This window comes from Dipodomys merriami, unplaced genomic scaffold (genome assembly GCF_024711535.1).
Source record: "Dipodomys merriami isolate MVZ:Mamm:240054 unplaced genomic scaffold, mDipMer1.0.p SCAF_102, whole genome shotgun sequence".
Lineage (NCBI taxonomy): Eukaryota > Metazoa > Chordata > Mammalia > Rodentia > Heteromyidae > Dipodomys > Dipodomys merriami.
This window is the reverse complement of record NW_027202294.1, coordinates 2008832-2029435: the sequence shown is the minus strand read 5'-3', so window position 1 is coordinate 2029435 and position 20604 is coordinate 2008832. Positions and strand designations below refer to the sequence as shown.

General features: G+C 56.2%; 2 protein-coding genes across 2 annotated transcripts; one reads left to right on the top strand and one right to left on the bottom strand.

Annotated features, from left to right (window-relative positions):
- Window positions 1–103: 103 nt before the first annotated feature.
- On the bottom strand, window positions 104–14886 carry Psd (pleckstrin and Sec7 domain containing). Its single transcript, XM_069994644.1, has 17 exons — window positions 14780–14886; window positions 12957–13693; window positions 12596–12698; window positions 11768–12128; window positions 10636–11076; window positions 9057–9251; window positions 8815–8895; window positions 8531–8643; window positions 7928–7986; window positions 7738–7827; window positions 4252–4295; window positions 2821–3011; window positions 2664–2734; window positions 2383–2540; window positions 2098–2242; window positions 1196–1339; window positions 104–916 (listed from the first exon to the last, which is right to left on the bottom strand). The coding sequence occupies exons 2-17, from the start codon at window positions 13608–13610 to the stop codon at window positions 692–694; spliced, it is 3075 nt and encodes a 1024-aa protein (XP_069850745.1). The 5' UTR covers window positions 13611–13693; window positions 14780–14886; the 3' UTR covers window positions 104–691.
- A 2659-nt stretch (window positions 14887–17545) lies between these two features.
- Fbxl15 (F-box and leucine rich repeat protein 15) lies at window positions 17546–20595 on the top strand. The gene is made up of 4 exons (XM_069994631.1): window positions 17546–17873; window positions 18018–18171; window positions 18472–18977; window positions 20259–20595. The coding sequence occupies exons 1-4, from the start codon at window positions 17833–17835 to the stop codon at window positions 20446–20448; spliced, it is 891 nt and encodes a 296-aa protein (XP_069850732.1). The 5' UTR covers window positions 17546–17832; the 3' UTR covers window positions 20449–20595.
- Window positions 20596–20604: the final 9 nt, after the last annotated feature.

Genomic DNA, 20604 nt, shown 5'->3' with positions numbered 1-20604 from the left:
GCTGGCAGCCATTTTTAATATGACTCCTCTGATAGGACTCCTGTCTCTGGAAGCAGCTTCCGGTGCTGGCCCCAAGCTGAGAGTACAGAAGGAGGCCCAGCTGGCAATTCAGAGCAGTTTTAATGAGGGTGGAGGCTGTACAAGGGGCAGGGCCCATGGAGGGAGGCAAGCAGGCTGCGCCGCTCAAGCCTGTGGATGGGGTCTCAACACGGACGCCCTTTCTCCACTTCTGGAAACAGAAGGGGGAGCCCTTGGGGAGAAGGAGGGAAACCAGCTCAGCCCCCATTCCTGGCAGGCACCAGAACAGAGGGGTTGCTGGTGTCAGGGTGGGTGGTCTCAGCAAAAAGCAGAAATGTCATCAGGCCTCCCCCACAAAAAAAAAAAGAAAGAAAGAAAAGAAAGAAAAAGAAAGAAAGAAAAACCACATCAAAAGTTCAGGGGCCCTGGCCCCTCCCACCCCCACCCACCCTGTACCAAAAAGTGCAAAACATTATCACAAAAAGGGGGTCTCGGAGAGGCCCTTAGCCTAGGCTCCTGCGGCCCTTGGCCAGCCCTGCCCTGCCCCGGACACCGCGTCCGGCGCGGTCGGGCCCTGGGCCAGAAGGCCCTTGTGGGTGGCCCGAGCCAGGCAGGGCCATGTCATCATGCAGGTGCCACCGCGGGCACTGCCACCTGAGCTTCCACTCCCTGCTCAGGGTTTTCTCCTTGCGCTGCCCGATCGGGCCTCTGAGCTGGACCGAGAGACCCGGGGCTGGCTAGGTAGGTTGGGCCGCAGAGAGGGACTGGAGTGAGGCAGGGGGAGTCCATCCTCCGTGCTTCCAGCCTGGGCCAGGGCTGCCTCTATGGCATCCAGCTCTTCACTGGCTGCCTTCAGTTTGACCCGGAGCAGCGCCGCGTAGGTGCCATAGCGGGATTTCTGAGAAGAAGGCCAAAGGCCATAAGAGCCTGCTCTCCTCCCTGGCCCCCCCCCCCCCCACCTCACAGATAGGCTCTAGACAGGCTCTCAGGACCTAGGGGCATGGATCATTTGACATGCATGTCACTTCTTACCTAATAGGTGTGGAATCTTAGCTTCGTTCCCCAGAAGACAAACCTAAAGCTCAAAAAACCTACCCAAGGTCACCCAGCTGGTCACATTCCTAGGGCTGGGCCTTCTGGGGGACACTAAGGTGCCAGGCAGGGAGAATGTCCTTACCTCAAACTCCAGGTAGGCCTCCTTCTGCCGCTGTTCGTCAGCCTCCTTGCCTCGGGCCTTCTTCCCCAGCAGGGTGGCTCTGTGCTCACGCAACTCATTTGCCATGGCCTTCAACTTGGCCTCATGGGTCCGAACCTGCTCCTCCTAGCAGCCATAGGAGCCTGATCAGTGTCACTAGTCTGCACAGTCTGTGTAGTATCTGCAGTTTGTTTTGTGCTGGTATAAAGGCTTAAACTCAAGGCCTTGCACTCTTACTCAGCTTTTTCACTCAAGACTAGTGCTCTACCACTTGCACCATGCTTCCTATCCAGCATTTTCTTTTTTTTGTTTTGTTTTGTTTTGTTTTGTTTTGGGTCCGGTCATGGGTCCTGAACTCTGGGCCTGGGGGCTGTCCCTCAGCTCTTCAGCTCAAGACTAGCGCTCTACCACTTGAGCCACAGCGCCACTTCCGGCTTTTTTCTTTTGGCTTATGTGGTGCTGAGGAATCGAACCCAGGGCTTTGAGCATGCAAGGCAAGCGCTCTACCACTGAGCCACCTTCCCAGCCCCCAATCCAGCATTTTCCTAGTCAGTTGAAGACAGAATCTCTCAGACTTTTCTGCCCAAGCTGGCTTCAAAGCATGATCCTCAGATCTCAGCCTCCTAAGTAGCTAGGATTACAGGCATAAGCTACCAACACTCAGCTCTTCATGCAGATTTTGACAAGGTGCCCCTTTGAACAAGCAAAGCACCATGTCAGGGTTTTCCGGCTTGGCATGCCGCTCTGGGACTGATTTCAGCCTCGGCTGGCCAGTACAGGGATGTACTAGACAGGTACCTAACAATACACAGCCTAGAGTACAGCGGCCTGGGCCTGCCCCACTCTAACCCACTGTCACTGTGACCCGGGGGGGCTGTGGCTACCTGGGAGAGGCGGGTGGCAGCGCTGGGTAGCAGAGGGCGGCTGAACTTCTTTTGGGAACTAACAGCAGCTGGGAAGGGAGGTGCAGAGAACATGGCGGCCACCACATTAATGCGAGTGATCCAGGACTGCATCTGCTCCAGGCTCCTAGAGAGACAGCACAGCGCCTAAGATCCTGGGCCTGGGGCTCCTGTCCAGGAATGCCCAGTCCATGCTTAGCACATGGCATGAGAAGGAAGGAGGCCATCGAGGAAGGTGGGAGTTGGGGTGCATGGTCTGGCACTTACGGAGCCTGGAAGAGGAAGACCCGCCAGTCAGCTGTGCGCAGGTAGAAGACATGTGGTCTCTTGCTGTAGTCGCTGGCGCGGGTGGCCAGGGCGTGGTGGATGCTGATGGCATTCTTCAGCTCCACCTCAGAAAGAGCCTTCCCAGGCTGGTACTCCTCCTGCAGGGGTGCCAATCTTGTCTTGCCCCAGCCCCAGCCTGGTCCAATCCTGGACACCAGTTTCCCTCTCCCAAGCCAATAAAGACCCCAATCCCTAAGTCTGCCCTCCCCCTCCCCTCACACCTTCTGGAGGTAGAGGATCATGCCCTTGAGAATCCCGTGGAAGCTCTTCCAGCCCCTCTTGCCCCGAGGCGCTGCAGGAAGTAAAGCAGGTCACGGAGGCCTAGGGCAGGCCCACACCCATCCACCACCACCCCAACCCCCACACCCGGCCACATACTCTTCCTGCAGTCAGGGTCTGCGTGCACCTTTCGCACCAGGGTTCCGTGCTTGTAGACGGCGGCCCCAGGCTCGGGGGTCAGGTCCAGGAAAGGGCTGGAGCCGCTGCCGCTGCCCCCACTGACCCTCTTGATGACCTTGGGGTTGGGGTCAGCCAACTCAGATAGAGAGCGCCTCAGCTCCTCCTCGTCTCTGCAGGTGTGATTACCTCAGGTGGCTGGCCATGGAGCCACAAAGCCCATGGGCCCTGATTTCTGCTCCCCCCCTCCCCCCCAGGGCTTGGGATTTGCTAAGGAGTGCTCTGCCATGTCAAGGTAGTAGTCCTTAAGGCTGATTATTGCTCCCAGGAAAGGGCCACAGCTGGGCCTTCTCATATGGAACATTCTCCATTCTCTCCACTTCTCACACTGACTCTCACATCCTTCACTAGGACCCACATGTCTGACTCAGTTATGTCTTAACCACACCTAGCACTAGACTTTGCTCATAGATGGTTGGCTAAATGGTGACAAAAGGAAGAAACAGCTTCCTCATGTACCCCCACCCCACCCCACCCCCTGCTCCCCAACATCCTGGTCAACAAGCTCTGTCAAATAAGAAAAACGTGAGATTCTGTCTGGTCACTTCCTTGTCAGAGAACCTGCAGTAGCTTCTACTGCTCTGCCAACGTCACATCTCCCCAATACCACTATAAGCCATTCCTGCAAGGCCTGCCTCCATTTCCCCATTCCATACTCACTTTATCCATTTCCTTGTCTCACAAATACCAACTTATTTCCTCCCCCCAAATGCTTCCCCTCCATTAAGGTTTGCCTGTCTCAGTCTCCTGAAAGCCTCCCCTCTACCCTAATCCTGAGCACATTCCGACTCCAAGGTCTCACAGCTGTGAACATTTAGCTAAACTCAGCAGTGACCTGACACAGTAGAAAGAGCAAATACAAGCCACTTACTGATGTTTAAGGGAGGGCTCAACTGTCAGACTAGGGGCCCAAGGCCAAAACTAGACTTCCTGCCTCAGGCTGGGCTCTTCCAAGACTGAGTCTCTGGTTCTACCCAGAAGGGACATAGCTCCTTGTTCTCTGATATCTGGACTCCCTCAGACTTGAGAAGGAGTCTCCCATGCTACTGGGTAGGGCTATACTTCCAGAAACATCTGCTTTCCCTCAGGGTGCCAGGGGACCTCCTTCTATGGCTCAGTACCCCTCTTTTGTTCCAATCCAGCTTAGAATAACAACCCAGCCAGAGACAAGCCAGACCCCCAAGTCCAGACAAGCATCTCCAAAAAAGGAAGTGAAGCAGCCTCACGACCTCTTAAGTCCTCTCTCTCCCATGTACTCTCTCCCCTGTACCCATAGCCCTGGACTCTTGGCCTCCCCAGGTAATCCCTTCCTCATGGCCCAACCTAACCCCACCTCATGGCCCCAGGACTTACATGGCCCACTGCAGCTTCTCATTCTTGATGGAGCTGTATAAGGCCTGGGGAGGAACAAATCACAGGGTTGTGGGTCAGTACTAGGGAAAGATGCAGTAAGTCCCCCCAATGTCGGGGCTCAGAGCCCTCTACCTACTTGGAAGAGGAGACAAAATGAAGGAGGAGGGGTCAGCAGGGTATAATGACAACAAACACAGGCTCTAGAATGTGCAGTATGAAGACTGCAGCCCTACCACAGCCATAATAGTAGCTGCATGACTGGGCAGGTAGCCATGGGGAAGAACAAACATAGCAACATGTGGGGGCAAGTGGTTAGCACAGGGAACCCTGCACAGGGAGCCCTGCATACGGCTGATGCATAGTAGCTGGCAGTTGCTATTATTATCTTTGTTGTTATTAAGGGGCTCTCCTGCTTGGAGCCCGGTGAGAGAAGCACAATTCTAGGAGATTGGGAACGAGCAGCCCAGGAAACTCCTTCCCCCAGCCATGTGCTGTTTCCACAGGAAACAGACCTTTGCCTCCCCTCCCTCTCCCCCCCCACCCTAAAGGATTTACCCTCTTCACTCCTTCCTTGGCAAAGAGAACACACTCTCAATAGATCTCCACCCCAGGATAAGCCTTCCACCAACCCGGCAGCATCACCAAACCAAATACCAGGGCCCCAGCTCCCTGCCCACAGGAACACTTCATGTTGCTGCTGAGCAAACGTTAGTCTGAAGCAGTTGTTTTCCCTTCCAGTCCCTTCCCATCCCAAACTGTGGGCTCCTGAACCAGTTACTTCCCCTTTACAGGGGAGACATTTGGGGGCTCTGGGGTGGTAGAGGAGAGAATGACCTCCAGGAGCAATGAAAAGGATTCTCTTCTTGGGAGTGGCCGGGAATATGGGTCCACGCCAAGGACTCCAACTGTGGGGGCGCCTCTGCCAGCCTGTCTGTGAGTGGGTGTGTCCCCAGCATGTGCCGTGTTTTGCTGTGTGTGCCTTATGACACAGCCTGCGTGTGAGCTGGGTGCAGTGGTGACGTCGGTGCCTTCCCCAGGATGGGACGCAGCCCCCCCTTTACTCCCCAACACACCACACGGTCCACAGCTATACCTAGCCCTAAGCTAGTCAGACATTTCCACGCCTTCATACCCTGCATCCGGGGTGGGTGCATCCCACAGCCTCCACCCAGAACAGGATGGGCACAAGCTGGCAAGCGATACCCAGCACACACCTGGCCCAAACTCAGTACCAATCAGCCCCTGGACCCTCACTCCCCAACTCTCTGGACAGGACACTGAAGTGGCTCCCAAGATCCAACCTGCAACCCTCCAGCCTTCCAGTTCATCCCTTGCCCAGTCTCAAGGCCCCCTTTGCCTACAGCACACCTTCCTTCCTTTGAAGGCCCAGAGCCCCCTCAGATAGAACCATGTCCCAACTCCCACCTACAAAACCCTCCTCATTCCCAAGGTTGGTGAGGCCCACCTTGGCCCTCCTTGCAAAGTCTATGCCTACCTCTGTCTGCCCACAGCTCTGTCTCTGTTGGAGGCCCCCCCCCACACACACACACATGCACATTTGTCCCCATCAATGCTCTTCTCTGCTCCGGCCGCCCCTGGCACCTTTCTTAGCCTCCCCATCGGTCGCCCCAAGCCCGGCGTGGGCCGCGGCTCCCACGCCCTCACCGCCTTTTTCTTCTTGCGGCTCTGCAGGCGGCTGACCACCAGGTCGGTGTAGAGCACGGGCTTGAGGCTGCGCGAGCGCTGCGGCCATCCGTAGCACAGGGTCTCGGCACCGCGGTGGGTGCGCCCGTAGCGCACGGAGCACAGCGAGCGCGAGCGCAGCCGCCCGGCGCTGCTGTGGATGCTGTTGACTCCGATCATGCTGGCCCGGCCGGCGCGCCGAGACCCCCGGCCATGTCCCCCCGCCCGCCCCCGGCCCCCGGGCCGCCCGGACGGCCGGCGGACAGCTCCCCGACAGCCAGCCGGCGCGAGCGCCCGGCCGAGCGCGGCCGGCTCCCACCGACGCAAGGAGCGCGCGGCTCCAGCGCTCGGCAAGGGAGAGGGGGCGCTGACTGGGAGGGGAGGGCGAGGGCTGGGGGCGGGGACCGCGCAAAATGGAGGCGCCCAAGCGCCAGGGGGCCCTCGGCGCTGCCGCTAGGAGGGGCCCGGAGGCCAGCGGGGGCGCATGCGTGGGGGCTGGGGTGGGGGGGAGCGCTTGGCTCCCCAGGAGCGCGGAGCATGGGCGGCGAAAGCCGGCTGCCAGGAGAGCGTGGAGCTCCCTCTAGGCTCGGTTTGTCTGGGGGCTGAGGGTAAACGGAGAGGATGGTAGGACAGCCCTCGCTTCATCAACTCACCCGCAGATACCCCAAAGCCCAGGTATGAATCCCGCCTCGCACTTGAGCGCCCCAGTTCAGAGTCGTACTTAGCTAGCCAAGAGCATCAATTCACATTTACCCCAACTTATAGGCACGTCAAATCAAGATGTACGCCTCCAAATTTACCATACACCACCACATCACAGACAGATGTCATTATATATAATATATGGAGTATGATATATATCTTTCTAAATATGATATATATCATATGTGTGTATGTGTGTATAGCTATGTATAGCACAAAGCACAAACATCCCAAGTCACACGTATTCCTTGATTCAGGTATCCTGCCACACATACACAACACACAAATATACCTCAAACTCACAGACACCTCACCTCCCAGTGGATGCCCCCATTCAGATGCATCCCCAAATTTATAAGCCCAGGAACCTCAAGATCAGTCACCCTAGGACACATCCTGTGCAATCACATGTATGTAAAGATGGGAGCTTCTTCAAGTGAGTCCAGGCCTCCCTGGATTAAAAAGTCACCCCATCGGGGAGAGAGAGGAATGAACCCACAGGACAAAGACACCCCCTTCTCCTACCTTCATCCAAAGTTCCCTTCCCTAACTCAAGTGCTGGTACTTGGGTACAAGAGCCTGCTCCCCAAGGAAATAGAAACAGTTATTCAGCCTAGTTTTGCGCCCTTATTAGGAGACCTTGGAAAAGCCTTTGCCCCTCTTGGACCCCTCTACCTCTGGGTCCCTCAAGGTCTTGGCAGCCACACACAATGGGGTAGATGTGTGCCTGTTCCTCCTGACCCGCCCCCATCCCCGCCTTGGTGCTCAGTAGCCACTGGAAGAAGGAACCCTAAGCATCAAATGCAGAGTCCTGGGCCGCCTGCTCACGCGTTTCCCAGAGCTGGTTTCCCCTCCCCCGTCGCGCAGCCGCGAGCGGACGGCACGCGTGTGTGCGTGTGCGTGTGCGCATGTCCGAGAAAGCCTGGTGGGGGGCTGGGCGAGGGGGCGGTCCCAAGGCTGAGTCACGAGAGCCAGAGCCGAGCCGAGCCAGGCCTGCCTGCTCCAGCCCTCCCCTCCCTCCAGTTCTGCAACTCTGCTGCAGACCAGCCCCACAGCCCTTCCCCTCCAATGACATCTACCCCCAGCCCCCACCCCCGACACCTTGAGCAGCTCCCTGGGGAAGTCGCCGCCATCGTTGAGGCCCTCCAGGTTCCCAATGAAGTCCCCGCAGGTCATGCGCTTCCCAATGTTCTAAGGAAGGAAACAGTGGCCTGTGAGCTTGAGGGGGCCTTCCCAGGGGCCTGTATAGGAGCCTGTTTTCTGGCTCCCATCTGCCCGCCTCCCTACTCACATGGCCATGGAGATCTGTGTTGAGTAGCATGAGGGCACAGGTCAGCGTGTGGGCGCCGTCTAGAGGAAAAAGGCTTGGTTAACCTTGGCCACCAGTGACTTCCCACAGCCTTCTTTCCCAACATCCCTCTTCATCACCAGCCCCTTTTCAAGACCCTCCTAGATCCACTTAGCTAAGAGAAGACCTGAATCCTGTTAGTGAACCCTCCTCATCCTTCCTCTTCTAGAAGATCCTCAGCAAGAACCTCTCCCCCTTTCTGCCTCCCTGACAGGGCTTGGCCCCTACCTGCACTTGCCTCTAATTGCTAATCACCAGCAAGGAGACCTCACACCCTTACGTGCAGACCAGAGCAAAGGCCCACTGATGCCATGCACTGTCCTTCACACATGAATAACTATAAGCAAACACTCCTGCCACCCAAGCACTAGCCTTTGCTACACAGGTAATAGGTCCACCTACATGCAGCCCCCTAGGCACTGTCTGGGCACATGCATGTTCACACGCCTGTAGGCGTGTATTCATTCCCTCCTGCATACACATGTGTTCCAAGCACACGTATAGTGCCCAGCCCATCTGCCTCAGTGGATTTCTGGGACAGCGCACCTTCGGAGGACAGGGCTTCAGGATTGCACTGGAAGTATCGCTGGGAGAAGTGGGCCAGCACCCTCTCCCGTTCCTGGGTCTCACCCATTAAGGCAAGTTCCTTCAGAAACACCCTGGCGAGGGAGAAGACAGGATGTCAGCCCCATCCAAGGTAGCCCTGGCTTTCTGCCATGCCCAGCCAACTTGAGAAAGGGGGTGTCAGGACAACTTAGAGGAGGGACAGGGGCTCCTTGCACACCAAGCCTGGATAAATGGGGACTGCCCTCCGAATATTTAACACCCACCTAAGAGCTTGGTCCAAAGTCATGCCTGTGAAGATGAAGAACTTGAGGTACTCTCCAGCTACCAGCTTGCTGAAGTCATTGCTGTGGGCAGGGCAGAAAGATAGGTAGTGTCTCAAGGGGAAGTATCAAGGTGCCAGCTGGGGTCTCCCTAGTGACCCTAGGAGTATTAGATGGAGGTGGAGAGGCACTGCCCCCAGGATGCATGCCCTTGCCCCATCTCAGCCCCAGCCCAGTGGCTTTACTTCTTGCCCAAGTGTCGTGCCACATCGGCCTTCCTGAAGCCGTCTAGTCGGTACAGCCTCTTGGCTAGGCGCTGAGCAGCTTCCAGATCTGCTTTCTGCCCATTGGACAAGGTATCTGTGCTTCCCAGGGCCAGACGTTCAGTGCTGTCCAGCTCTGAGTCTGAGTCGGACACCAGCTGGCTCAGGGGTGGTTCACTGTCAGGGTAGAACACCAGCTCAGGGTTGAGCAGAGCCCTCCAGAGTTATCCACACCATCCCTCTGCCTCCAAACCCAGAAGACAGAGAGGGGGTAGGGACATGGAAAGGGCATATTCATCCCCCCCCCCTCTGTCAGTCATTTTTTTTTTGTCGGTCATGGGGCTTGAACTCAGGACCTGGATGCTGTCCCTGACCTCTTTTGCTCAAGGCTAGTTCTACCACTTTGAGCCATAGTGTGCGCCACCTCTGGTTTTCTGGTGATTAATTGGACATATGAGTCTTGTGGACTTTCCTGCCTGGTCTGGTTTTGATTTGCAACCCTTAGATCTCAGCCTCCTGAGTAGCCAGGATTACAGGCTTGAGCCACCAGGACCTGGAGGAAAGGGTGCATATTCTTTTCTCTAGGGATAGCTTCTTTTCACCAGCCAACTCCATCATTACTACCCTCTGTGGAAGTCCTGTCTCAAGTCTAACTAACTCCAAGGGGCTGCAGTTTGCTGTTAGATATAGATTCCTCATCTTCATTCTGGCCTTCCTCACAAGTCTTCGGTTTCTGAGAATAGGGGCACAGGTGGGGTAGGATGGGCTGCCACAGAGGAAGAGTGAAGGGTCAGGCAAAAATTTGAGAGCAGAAGGGGCACCCTCCTGCTTCCAAGTCTGTCCTCCTCTTGCATTTTAGAAAGAGGAGCTTCTCTTTGAGCCTCCTCACAAAAAAGTAGGTTCTTGGGGTTAAGATGTTTGGGGGTCAGGGTATGCCTCCTCTATCCCCTTTCTCTTTCCCCCCTTCCCTTCCTACCCCAGCTGCTCTATTTGCAAAGCCACCTGTCACCCCAGAGACAGAGGCCGGAAACTCCTGGTTGCTAGGCAACCCTGTCTCCTTGGCCACCCCCTTCGGTTGCCATGGCTTCCGTGACTGAGTGTGTAGCTGGGGGGGGGGGGGGAGGCAGAAAGGTTAGGCTGTAAAAGGACTTTCCTGGAGCAGGATGAGAGATGCCTGAATGGTGGGGGGGGGGGAGGTAAGAATGGGAGGGAGGTGATGGGAGGGACCACTGACTGCATCTTTGGTATAAAGCCTCCAAGCTGAATGAGGGTGAGGAATTCCACTTGGGGAAGAAAGAGCCCTCTAGGAGAGAAAGAGGATGTTGTCTGGAGATCCTTCAATACTGAATCATAGTTTCTCCAATCACTGGGTCTGAGCCCACGGGGGGGGGGGGGGGACCTGCAAGGGGCCAATGAAAATCATTCTCCAAATAGGAAACTAGACATCTGTTAATCACCCCCACTCAGGGGTCAGGAATATAAACTACTTCCTCATACTAGCAATCTGTCCCTTAATTAGTTAATCCTCGGTGGAAGCTAAAGCACCAAAGGAATTACTCACCTGCCAAGGGGTGCTGCCCCCAGCCCAAGGCTGTCCTCTGAGTGGCAGGGACTAGGGGGTTCCCTCCCTGAGGCCAGCTTGGTTCTGGCCTTTGCTTCCTCCTCCTCCCCTCTCTGTGTCCAAGGACCATCAGCAGCAGAGCTTGTACCAGAATCTGGTTCAAGAGGGGCTAGTGGGGCAGGGGCAGGTGGGTCGGGTCGGGGAGCTGGGGGTTGGGGAGGCAGCTCAAAGGTGAAGAAGGGGCTCTGAGTTGGGCCAGGTGATGCCAGAGCCTCCAGTGAAGCAAGGCTGGTGTAGGAGGTGCCCTTGGCCCGGTGTGACTCCAGGATGGCTTCAAACACACAACTGAAAGAGTCGGGCCCATCAGCTGAGGGGCTGGTCCCAGGTAGAAAGGGCACAGGCGACTTGAGAGGCTGAGGGTGAGGCATTTGGCTCTCTGGCCTATAGGGGCAGGGAAAAAAAAAAAAACTGATCAGGGGCCCAGAGCCAGATGTTGGACAGGATTTCTTTGAACTCTCTCTCTACATCTATGAAGGGGGGTCATCATCCCCTTCACAATGGCTCAAGCATCCTAAGAAAACAAAAAAACAAAAAACTACTGGGTGCAGAGCCCAAGAAATTCAATGTCTCTGCTGCCTCCCAGCCCCACCCATCGCCAGCACCCAATCCCCCTCCCTTTCTCACTGCTAATCTCCCTTTCTCCTCCTTTCCCCTGATCCGCTTCCCTTCTGCCATCCCATTTCTATTTCTAGCAACATCTTAGGAAAAGATGAGGCTCCAAGCTGCAGTGGGGTGTGAGACAGAAAGGAAAGCCCCCACAATCCCCAGTCTCCTGCTGGGTCCCAGGATCTGGACTGATGCTCCCATGTCCCCTGGCTGGTTTCTAGTCTCTGGCCCCTGATTTTCCAGAACCCTGCTTGTTCTGGTTTGCTGGCCCCACACCTCATAGGATCTTGCTGATGCCCTCACATTCCCAGTGCTCTGCCAGGCCTCTGTCCTCTGTCTGGAAACTCCTGCTATACTGTCACATCACCAGCATGAGCCAGCCTGATCCTGAACTCCTGACCCTCCCAGCTCTGTCCCTGGGCTACTGGGAAGGAGAAGTCATTCTTCTTTCCAGGTCCCCACTTACCCGGCCCCCTCTGAGGCCTCAAACACCTCGTCATCCACATCCTCTTCCCCTCCTGCCTCATCCTCATCCTCACTGCCACTGCCCAGGCTGGAACGAGGGCCAGGGCATGGGCTGGGACGTAGGGCGAGTGGACGGGCAGTGCCAGGAGGGCCCTCAGAACTGGGCTGACTCTCGATGGCAGAGTCAGCCTCCTCTCGCTCAGCCAGCACCTCATCAATGTCAGTCTCGCGGTAGCACCTCAGGGGCACTGTATCCAGATCCGTTTCGGAGTACTTGGCTGCTCGCCCCACAGCCACCCCAGAGCCCTGCCCGGAGCCCACCCCATGAGGACATGGGGGGGCCTTCTCTGGGGGCTTAGCACCTGTAATAATCATAGGCATCCAGGTCAGGAAGGTTATCCATATTGGGCCACTGTCTTGATCTTGCAAGCGGAACTCCCCACTGCTCATACTGGCAGGAAGTTCTTTTACTGTCTAGCCACCACTCCTGACACAACCTTTGCTTGATCCTGATGCCAATGGAGCTCATTTCAAACCATGTTCTTGTCACATAGCTTTGAGAGGTCTGAAGGAAGCCAATTTCTTTTCTACTCTGAGGAAGTGGACCCTTGATGTCCTGCCCTCCCCCTCCTCTACCACCCAGTTGTCTGCAGGGCACAGCCCAGCTTCTCTGCAGTCCAGATGGGAAGACTGAGGGCTAGAGGGGCTTTGGATGACTCAGGATTCAGAAAAGATGGAGGCAAGATTTGAAGGAAGCCACCCTACCAGCCCTCAGCTGCTCTGGGGGAAGGCCCTGCCCTCTTTGCCTGGCCGAGATCCTAGGCCTTACCTGAGCTGGGGGGGTCCAAGGAGCCATAGAAGAATTCCCATTTGGCTCGAGCAATTCTCTGAGCGTGAGAGGAGACTTCCCGGGGGGAGGACCAGGTATCCCCCTGAGCCATGGAGGGAGAGAAAGGTACAGGCACCCAGAAATAAAGCCAAATATACAAGGACACAAGAATATGGAATATAAATAAAAGCACATATGGGGTCGAGATGGAGGTTCAGAGACAAACACAAAGGGAAAGAGAGATTTGGGATATTAATGGACTCAGAGTGATCAGGAAAGAAACCCAAGTCTGACACTAGGGTAAGCCTTGCACCTTCATGGAGGCCCAAAGGCCCAATGGAGCCCAAAGCAACTTGCCTACCTGGTTCAGGAATCCAGCATGAGCAGGTCCTCGGAATAATGTAGCCAGGTGCTCAGGGGGACCCCCCAGCCCATTGGGGAGAGAGGAGTAAAGGCCATCTGCCCCAACCTGCGATGGGACTGGTGGCCCACATAAGGGGTCCCGGCTGCCAGGACGGGTAGAGCCTCCTCCCGCTGGGAGTGGGTCTGACGTGGAGGCTTCCAGCCGCAACTTCCGGGTGGAGCCAGGCCCGAGTGCTGGGGTAGGCCTGGGAGGAGAAACTCCACCTAGGTCCCAGCTCCGACTCAAACCTCCAGGAGCAGGTAGCCCATTCAGTGGCTTCACACTGGCCTTCTCCACAAAGCGAAAGATGACTACAGAGCTCCGGGCCCCTGGCGGAGGCTGCCCCGTGGGTGAAGAGGGTGCCCAAGGTGAGGGGGCAATGCGGGGTGAGGGGGGGGCACGTAGAGGTGTACAAGGTGCTGTCACACGTCCCAGTTCCCGGCCTCGGGGACCAGGACCTGCCACTCGTCGTAGCAGAGAGCCTGTGCTGCCATACATGCTGGCTGGGGGACTTTGTGGTACTGGGCCTTCGGGGAGCCAGCGACGGGGACATCGTGGTGGGGAGATGGCACAGTCACCTTCTGAACAAAAGCGCATGGCACCCTGGGCCATGCTGGGGCCGGGGGTCAGGCTGGAGGGGCAGGGATGGCAAGGCCAGGTGGGGAGTGAGGGAGCTGCATGCTCTTCGGATAGGCCTGCAAAAAAGGAAGGGAAGCAGGGGGTCAATTGCCAGGGAGCTGGGCCTCTAAGAGTTCTAGGGACCTAATCCTGCCTGAAATACGGCATCATTGATCCTAGCCTTGGAAGCGACTTCTATGTGATATGAGGAAAAAAGTGTCGTCCACTCAGGGAGGCCCCGGTTCTCCTACTACCTGGGGCTCTGAGAGGAGAGGGGAAGCCAGCTCAGAAGTTCAGTGAGCTGAATCTTTGGAGCAATTTGGATGTACTTCAGATGTGGGGGAGGCTGATTCCCCACATCTGGATCAAGAGTGTCAGCCAATCATAATCATTCAATCCTAGATCACCTATTGTCCCTCTTGTGGGGGTCCTTCACTCAGGAAGGGGAAACAGTCCTCCTGGAAGGGGAGGAAGAACAGGGGTTATGTGGGGACAATGAAGAGCTGAGAGGCACAGGGTAGAGAGGAGGAGAGAGGCCTGAACAGAGGCCCCTACCCCCAATACACATATGCTGAGTAGAAAAGAGACATTCTCCACAAGAGTACACACACATGCATGCACACAGGCACACACACACACATATGGGTGCACAGCTAAACAGATTCATAGGCAACACCCTCTAGTACACACAGACTCAGACACACGTACACATACTGCTCAAAGACACACCCTCATACACTCAGTCATAACAAATATGTGTGTAATGGAAAGGCACATGCTTGTTTTACACACACAACCTCATCAAGCAGGAACATACAAAGACGTACCCAAATATACACATGGGTTCTCATCCTCCAATGCACATAGACAGGTATATCAGACACAGACATAATCACAGAGTCAAATTCACAAATGCATTCACACACTCAAACACGGACACAAACCCTCCCTTTCCCTAAACGGGTCACCACGGTTAGGGAGGAGCATCTCTCCTCCCTTCCTCCCCGCTAGGTGTAAGACCGATCTTGTCCAGCCCAGGAGGGACCATAAAGGGGTAATGGGGGCTTCTGGTAGCAATGCGGGGCCACCTGCATTCTTAAAGCTTAATGGGGGCCCTGCTCAACCCCAGTGCAGCCTCCACTCAGAGCCACGTCAGTACTCACCGCGGCTCGTCCGGAGCTGGAACGGAGAAGAGGCAAAGGAGAGGCTGGGCCCAGCTCAGCTGTGAAGGCAGCGCGGCTCCCGCTCGCTCCAGGCCCGCCCGCCTCTCAGTCCCTCCTCCACTCCCCCTCCCGCCCCAGCGCGCAGCTCAAGCAACGCTAATCCCTCCCTCCCCCCCCCCCCACCTCCCTCGTCTTTCAGGGCCCGGAGTCCCAGAGGTTGCCAACCCCCTCTTCGCCAGGTCCCGGCTGGGCTCTCCCGCCAACCTAGGACCCGCTCCAGACGAGGGGGAGAGCATTGGGAACCCCAGGTTGCTTCACATGCCCCACCCCAGTCCTGTCCAGGCTCTCGCCCACTGCCTCCTAAGCCACACGTTGGACCCAGCTGCACACGTGTGGCCCGCTCCGGACCCCACGCGTGTCCCTAGGAGACTGCCACATGACCTGTTACATGCCACACGCGCTCCCGCCCCCACGAGCACGCGGCCGCGCACAGCGCACCGTACGGGTTTAGACCGGACCCGCCCCCTAAATCCAAGGACCAACTATGGAAGGCACGGGAAGGAAACGCGGTCTGGAACCCTTCTGGGTTCTGAGTTTCAGACCCAGGAGACCTAACCCTGACCACCCACCTTGGGTGTATCAGGAGGAATAAGTCAGACTTGAGAATTTCCTTGCTGTCTGAGTTATTGTTCTCCTCCTTTCAGGGACAAAAGGTTAGACGGGGTGACCCCAAGGCTGGAGGAAGTGGAGCAAAGGCATCCCTTGTGCCCTTAGCTAGGGTGAGAGGGGATCTGGCTATTTTAAGAAAGTGCCCCACGAGTTACTATGGCAACAACTCTCCTTCGGAAGGCCAGGATGGGCAGACGATGCCATCGGAAGGAAGAAGGGGGTCGGTTCGGGCGGTCAGGGGGTGCGAGGACCTGCGAGACGGGGGCGCGCGGGGCTCACCGCGGGGAAGGGTGACGCGGATCCCGCGTGGTGCTGAAGGGGACAGCGCCAGATTTGTCGTATGGCGCAGGCGCAGAAGCGCGAATGAAGTGGGGAGGGAGAAGAGGCGCGCGGCCCGAGGTGGCGCGCGCCCACACAGCTGTATCTCTGCAGAGCTCAGTCCTGTCTACTCCTTTCCCACGCCGGCTGGGAAAGATGCAAGCCCCTCATCCAACTTGACCCTTTTCTGGTCCTGTCCGGGGGCTGGCTTCTCCCTTGTTACGTGGACTGAGGTAGCCGTGGAAAGGATATCTGGGTTCTCTTTGTGTTGTTTGATTCTGGCCAAGGAGCTTTCTCCGCAGGACCTCAGTTTGCCCATTTTAAAAACGGAGTGATAGCACAGACCTGCCCATTTTGCAGAAGTGCCCAATGCCCTGAAAAGATAAGGTATGGGAAACAGCTTTTGGTACAAAGAGGCAGCTGAAGTGGTTGCACAGAAGGGCTTAACCATGAACCACTGTAGTAGTGGCCCTGGGGTGCCTCACATTCACCATACTCACCCCTTGGACCATGGATGAAAACTAGACTACAAGTTCCTCAGGAAGGAACCTGGGGCTAAGACCTAGGGGTGAGGGCTGAGAAGGTGGCCTAGTGGTAGAGTGCTTGCCTCGCATGCATGAGGCCCTGGGTTCGATTCCTCAGCACCACAGAAGCAGAAAAAACTGGAAGTGGTGTTGTAGCTCAAGTGGTAGAGTGCTAGCCTTGAGCTAAAGAGCTTAGGGACAGCGCCCAGACCCAGAGTTCAGGCCCCATGACTGACCAAAAAAAAAAATAAAAATCTGGAGATGAACAGGAAGACCTGTGGCTTAGTTCTCTGGGGGCGTCACTGACTCCTGGCAAGTCCAGCCTCAACCTTTACAATTAACACAAGGCCAAGCCGGGCGCTGGTGGCTCACGCCTGTAATCCTAGCTACTCAGGAGGCTGAGATCTGAGGATCGCGGTTCAAAGCCAGCCCGGGCAGGAGAGACCGTGAGACTCCTATCTCCAATAAACCACCAGAAAACCGGAAGTGGCGCTGTAGCTCAAGTGGTAGAGCGCTCGCCTTGAGCTGAAGAGCTGAGGGACAGCGCCCAGGCCCGGAGTTCAAGCCCCATGACCGACAAAAAAACAAAACACAAAAAAAAAAATAACACAAGGCCAGTGGAGAAGCAGTACACAGAGACCAGTGAGCTGAGCCCTCACTCAAGACTCTAGACCTTTGGACAAAAGGAAAAAGGTGTGATTGGATAGATAATTCTTCTCCTTCTCCCCCTCCCCCTCCCCCTCCTCCTCGTCGTCCTCCTCCTCCTCTCTTTTTGCCAGTCCTGGGGTTTGAACTCAGGGCCTGGGCACTTCCCTGAGCTTCTTTTGCTCCAGGCTAGAGCTCTACCACTTGAGCCACACGCCACTTCGGCTTTTTCTGTGTATGTGGTACTGAGGAATCGAACCCAGGGCTTCATGCATGCCACATTCCCAGCCCCATAAAATCCTTCTTAACGCTGCCCAGACACAAACCTGATCCAGCCCTGTCCTGAAAATGGAAGAGGAAGGATAAGTCTGTACTTCACAATTAGCTAGGATGGAAAGTCAAAGTTTGATGAGAAGAAAAGGCTGCACCTATTTATTCGTTCTTCCATGAGGCTGCGCTGCATGCCTAACATTAAGAGCCTAGTTTCTTTCCGTTTTTCGTAAGTCGCTAAACGCCACCGCAGGCTGGAGGAAGGCCCTCAGTAACCTAGAGTTCTGGCTCCGCCCCTCCTGCTTTCGGTTCCGCTAGCTCCTCCCATCACTTAGAGGCGGCCACTGGCCCACTACGAGGACAGAAACCAGTCTACAGCATTGCTTCTCCAAGCCTCAGGCTTCGAACTCTGTAGCTGAAAAGGCGAGATCTGATGTTACACCACTAGTGTGTTCTGCCTCCGTTTAGGGGCCCTGCTGGGATGCTTTCAGATAGAACCATTAGTGATACAGCACTCGATTGAATCGGTCTGTCTCTACGGTAGAAGAGGCGGGCTCGCCGCAGGCGCTCCAAGGCCAAAGCGAGATCCTACTGCGCAGGCGCAGTAGAGAACCGAAAGAGCCACCAATGGAGCTGTCCGGAGGGGAGCAAGAACCCGGAGCCGTCAGGTACCGAGCACTGGAGGGGCCAAGTGAGAGAAGAGACTCTGAGGAAACGAGCTGAGCTCGTGCTGGGCCTGAGGGCCCCTCTTGAGAGGCAGCCTCGCAGGTAATAGCGTCTCGGTGATGTCAGTGCTGCCCCTTCACCCGCAGGCTCCTGGACCTGCCCTGGGAAGATGTGCTGCTCCCACACGTCCTGAACCGCGTCCCGCTGTGCCAGCTGCTCCGGCTGCAGCGCGTCAGCAGGGCCTTCCGGGCGCTAGTGCAGCTGCATCTGGCCGGGTTGCGCCGTTTTGACGCTGCTCAGGTGAGTGGGGGGTGGAGGTGAGTGGAGGGGGGTGGAGCCCGGTCCCATCGGGGTGTCCCATCGGGGTCCCACCCCTTTGCAGCTTCTGGTGCAGCCCCCGGCACCACTGCAAGTCCTTCCCCATTCGGGCTGCAGGAGAAGCGATCCACACAGCATGGAGTACTCCAAAAGGGCGAATACTGGAGTGGCTGCTCCAAGGGGCCACGGAGGCTCTGTGGGGAGGGCAGGCGGCAAGCCCCAAGAGTAGGAAAAGTTCGGGGTGGATAGGTAGTGTCTGTCCCGGTGCCTCTCTGCCTGCAGGTGGGTCCGCAGATCCCACGGGCCGCGTTGGTCCGGTTACTTCGGGACACAGAATTGCTGCAGGAGCTGGCGCTGGCTCCGTGTCACGAATGGCTATCGGACGAAGACCTGGTGCCGGTACTGGCGCGGAATCCGCAGCTGCGGAACGTGTCGCTGGCTGGCTGCGGGCAACTGAGCCGCCATGCCCTTCGGATGCTGGCTGGGGGCTGCCCCCGTCTGCAGCGCCTGTCGCTTGCGCACTGTGACTGGGTGGACGGGTTGGCGTTACGTGGCCTAGCCGACCGCTGCCCCGCCCTGGAGGAGCTGGATCTCACTGCCTGCCGGCAGCTCAAGGACGAAGCCATCGTGTACCTGGCGCAGAGGCGCGGTGCGGGCCTCCGCAGCCTCTCGCTGGCGGTCAACGCCAACGTTGGCGATGCCGCAGTCCAGGAATTAGCTCGGAACTGCCCGAAACTAGAGCACCTCGACCTCACTGGCTGCCTCCGAGTAGGAAGCGATAGCATCAGGTGCCTGGGCCTGCGGGGGAGGTAGGGATGGGGGGTGGGGAAGAGGCAGCTCAGCCCCGGTGTTAGGTAGGAACTGGCTGTAGTCACCACACGCTATGCACTAAGAACAGAAACTCTAGGACTATCTAAGCAAGGGTTCAGTTTTGTTTTTTTTTCCAGTCCTGGGCCTGGGCACTGTCCCTGAGCTTTCTTTTGCTCAAGGCTAGCACTCTACCACTTGAGCCACAACTCCATGTCTGGCTTTTTCTGTGTATGTGGTACTGATGAATCGAACCCAGGGCTTCATGCATGCTAGGCAAGCACTCTACCACTAAGCCACATTCCCAGCCTAGAGTTCAGTTTTTAAACTGTGTGTGTGTGATGGGGCTTGAACTCTGGGCCTGGGCACTGTCCCTCAGCTCTTCAGCTCAAGGTAAGCTCTCTACCACTTAGCCACAGTGCCACTTCCAGCTTTTTCTGTTTATATGGTGCTGAGGAATGGAACCTAGTGCCTCATGCATGCAAGGCAAGCACTCTACAACTAAGCCACTGTCCCAGTCCCGAAAGTTTTTTTTTTTTTTTGGTAGGTCTTGGGTCTGAGCCTGGGAGCTGTCCTTGAGCTCTTTTTACTCAATGTTAGCACTCTACCACTTGTCATAGCACCACTTCCGACCTTTTATTTTGTCATTAGTTGGAGTTAAGAGTCTCACGAATTTTCTTGTCCCAGCTGGCTTTAAACCTCCATCCTCAAGTCTCAGCCTTTTTTTTTTTTGGCCGTGGGGCTTGAACTCTGGGCTTGGGAGCTGCCCCTCAGCTCTTCAGCTTAAGGCCAGTGCTCTACTGCTTGAGCCACAGCGCTACTTCCAGTTTTCTAGTGGTTTATTGGAGATAAGAGTATCACGGGCTGGCTTTGAACTGTGATCCTCAGATCTCAGTCTCCTGAGTAACTAAGATTACAGGCGTGAACCACCAGCACCTGGCTAGTCTCAGCTTTCTGAGTAGCTAAGATTACAGGCATGAGACACTTGGGCTCAGCCAGTTTTTAAATTTTTGAACCAATATTTATACATTGGGCAATTGCACAGAGGAAGCCTATTTCTTGAATTTCTTCAAGAGGAGGAAAATCCTGCAGTCATGGGTGGAGCTAAGAGCAGGATCCCTCTAAGAGACAAGAAAAAGTATGCCCTAAACTGGACATGCCCTAAACTGGAACTGGCTGGAGGCAGCCAGAGACTGAGTGGGGCTGGGCCCTTCCGGAGTGTGGAGGCCGGCCTCTTAGCTTTACCTCACTCCTCCCCTCAGGACATTGGCAGAATACTGCCCAGCGCTGCGCTCTCTGAGGGTACGGCACTGCCACCATGTGGCCGAGCCCAGCCTGAGCCGCTTGAGGAAGCGGGGTGTGGACATCGACGTGGAACCACCACTGCACCAGGCCCTGGTGCTGCTGCAGGACATGGCAGGCTTCGCACCCTTTGTCAACCTGCAGGTCTGATACAACCTTCTGCCGGTGGGTGCACAGCTGGACTGTGTGGCTGAGGCCTAACACTGAGCTGTAGGAAATTAAACTGTGGGGACCTGTTGGAAGAGGCCAGTATCTTGCCTACCCTGAAACTTCAAATAAAGAGCTTTTTGCCCTCTCTTGGCTGGT

Coding starts and splice junctions, on each gene's coding strand:
- Psd (XM_069994644.1), bottom strand. CDS start 13,610: ATGGCCCAGGGTGCCATGCGCTTTTGTTCAGAAGGTGACTGTGCCATC. Junction 12,129..12,595: donor CTTGGACCCCCCCAGCTCAG/GTAAGGCCTAGG, acceptor TGATTATTACAG/GTGCTAAGCCCCCAGAGAAG. Junction 2,735..2,820: donor AGACCCTGACTGCAGGAAGA/GTATGTGGCCGG, acceptor TACTTCCTGCAG/CGCCTCGGGGCAAGAGGGGC.
- Fbxl15 (XM_069994631.1), top strand. CDS start 17,833: ATGGAGCTGTCCGGAGGGGAGCAAGAACCCGGAGCCGTCAG. Junction 18,172..18,471: donor GCCGTTTTGACGCTGCTCAG/GTGAGTGGGGGG, acceptor CTCTGCCTGCAG/GTGGGTCCGCAGATCCCACG. Junction 18,978..20,258: donor GTAGGAAGCGATAGCATCAG/GTGCCTGGGCCT, acceptor TCCTCCCCTCAG/GACATTGGCAGAATACTGCC.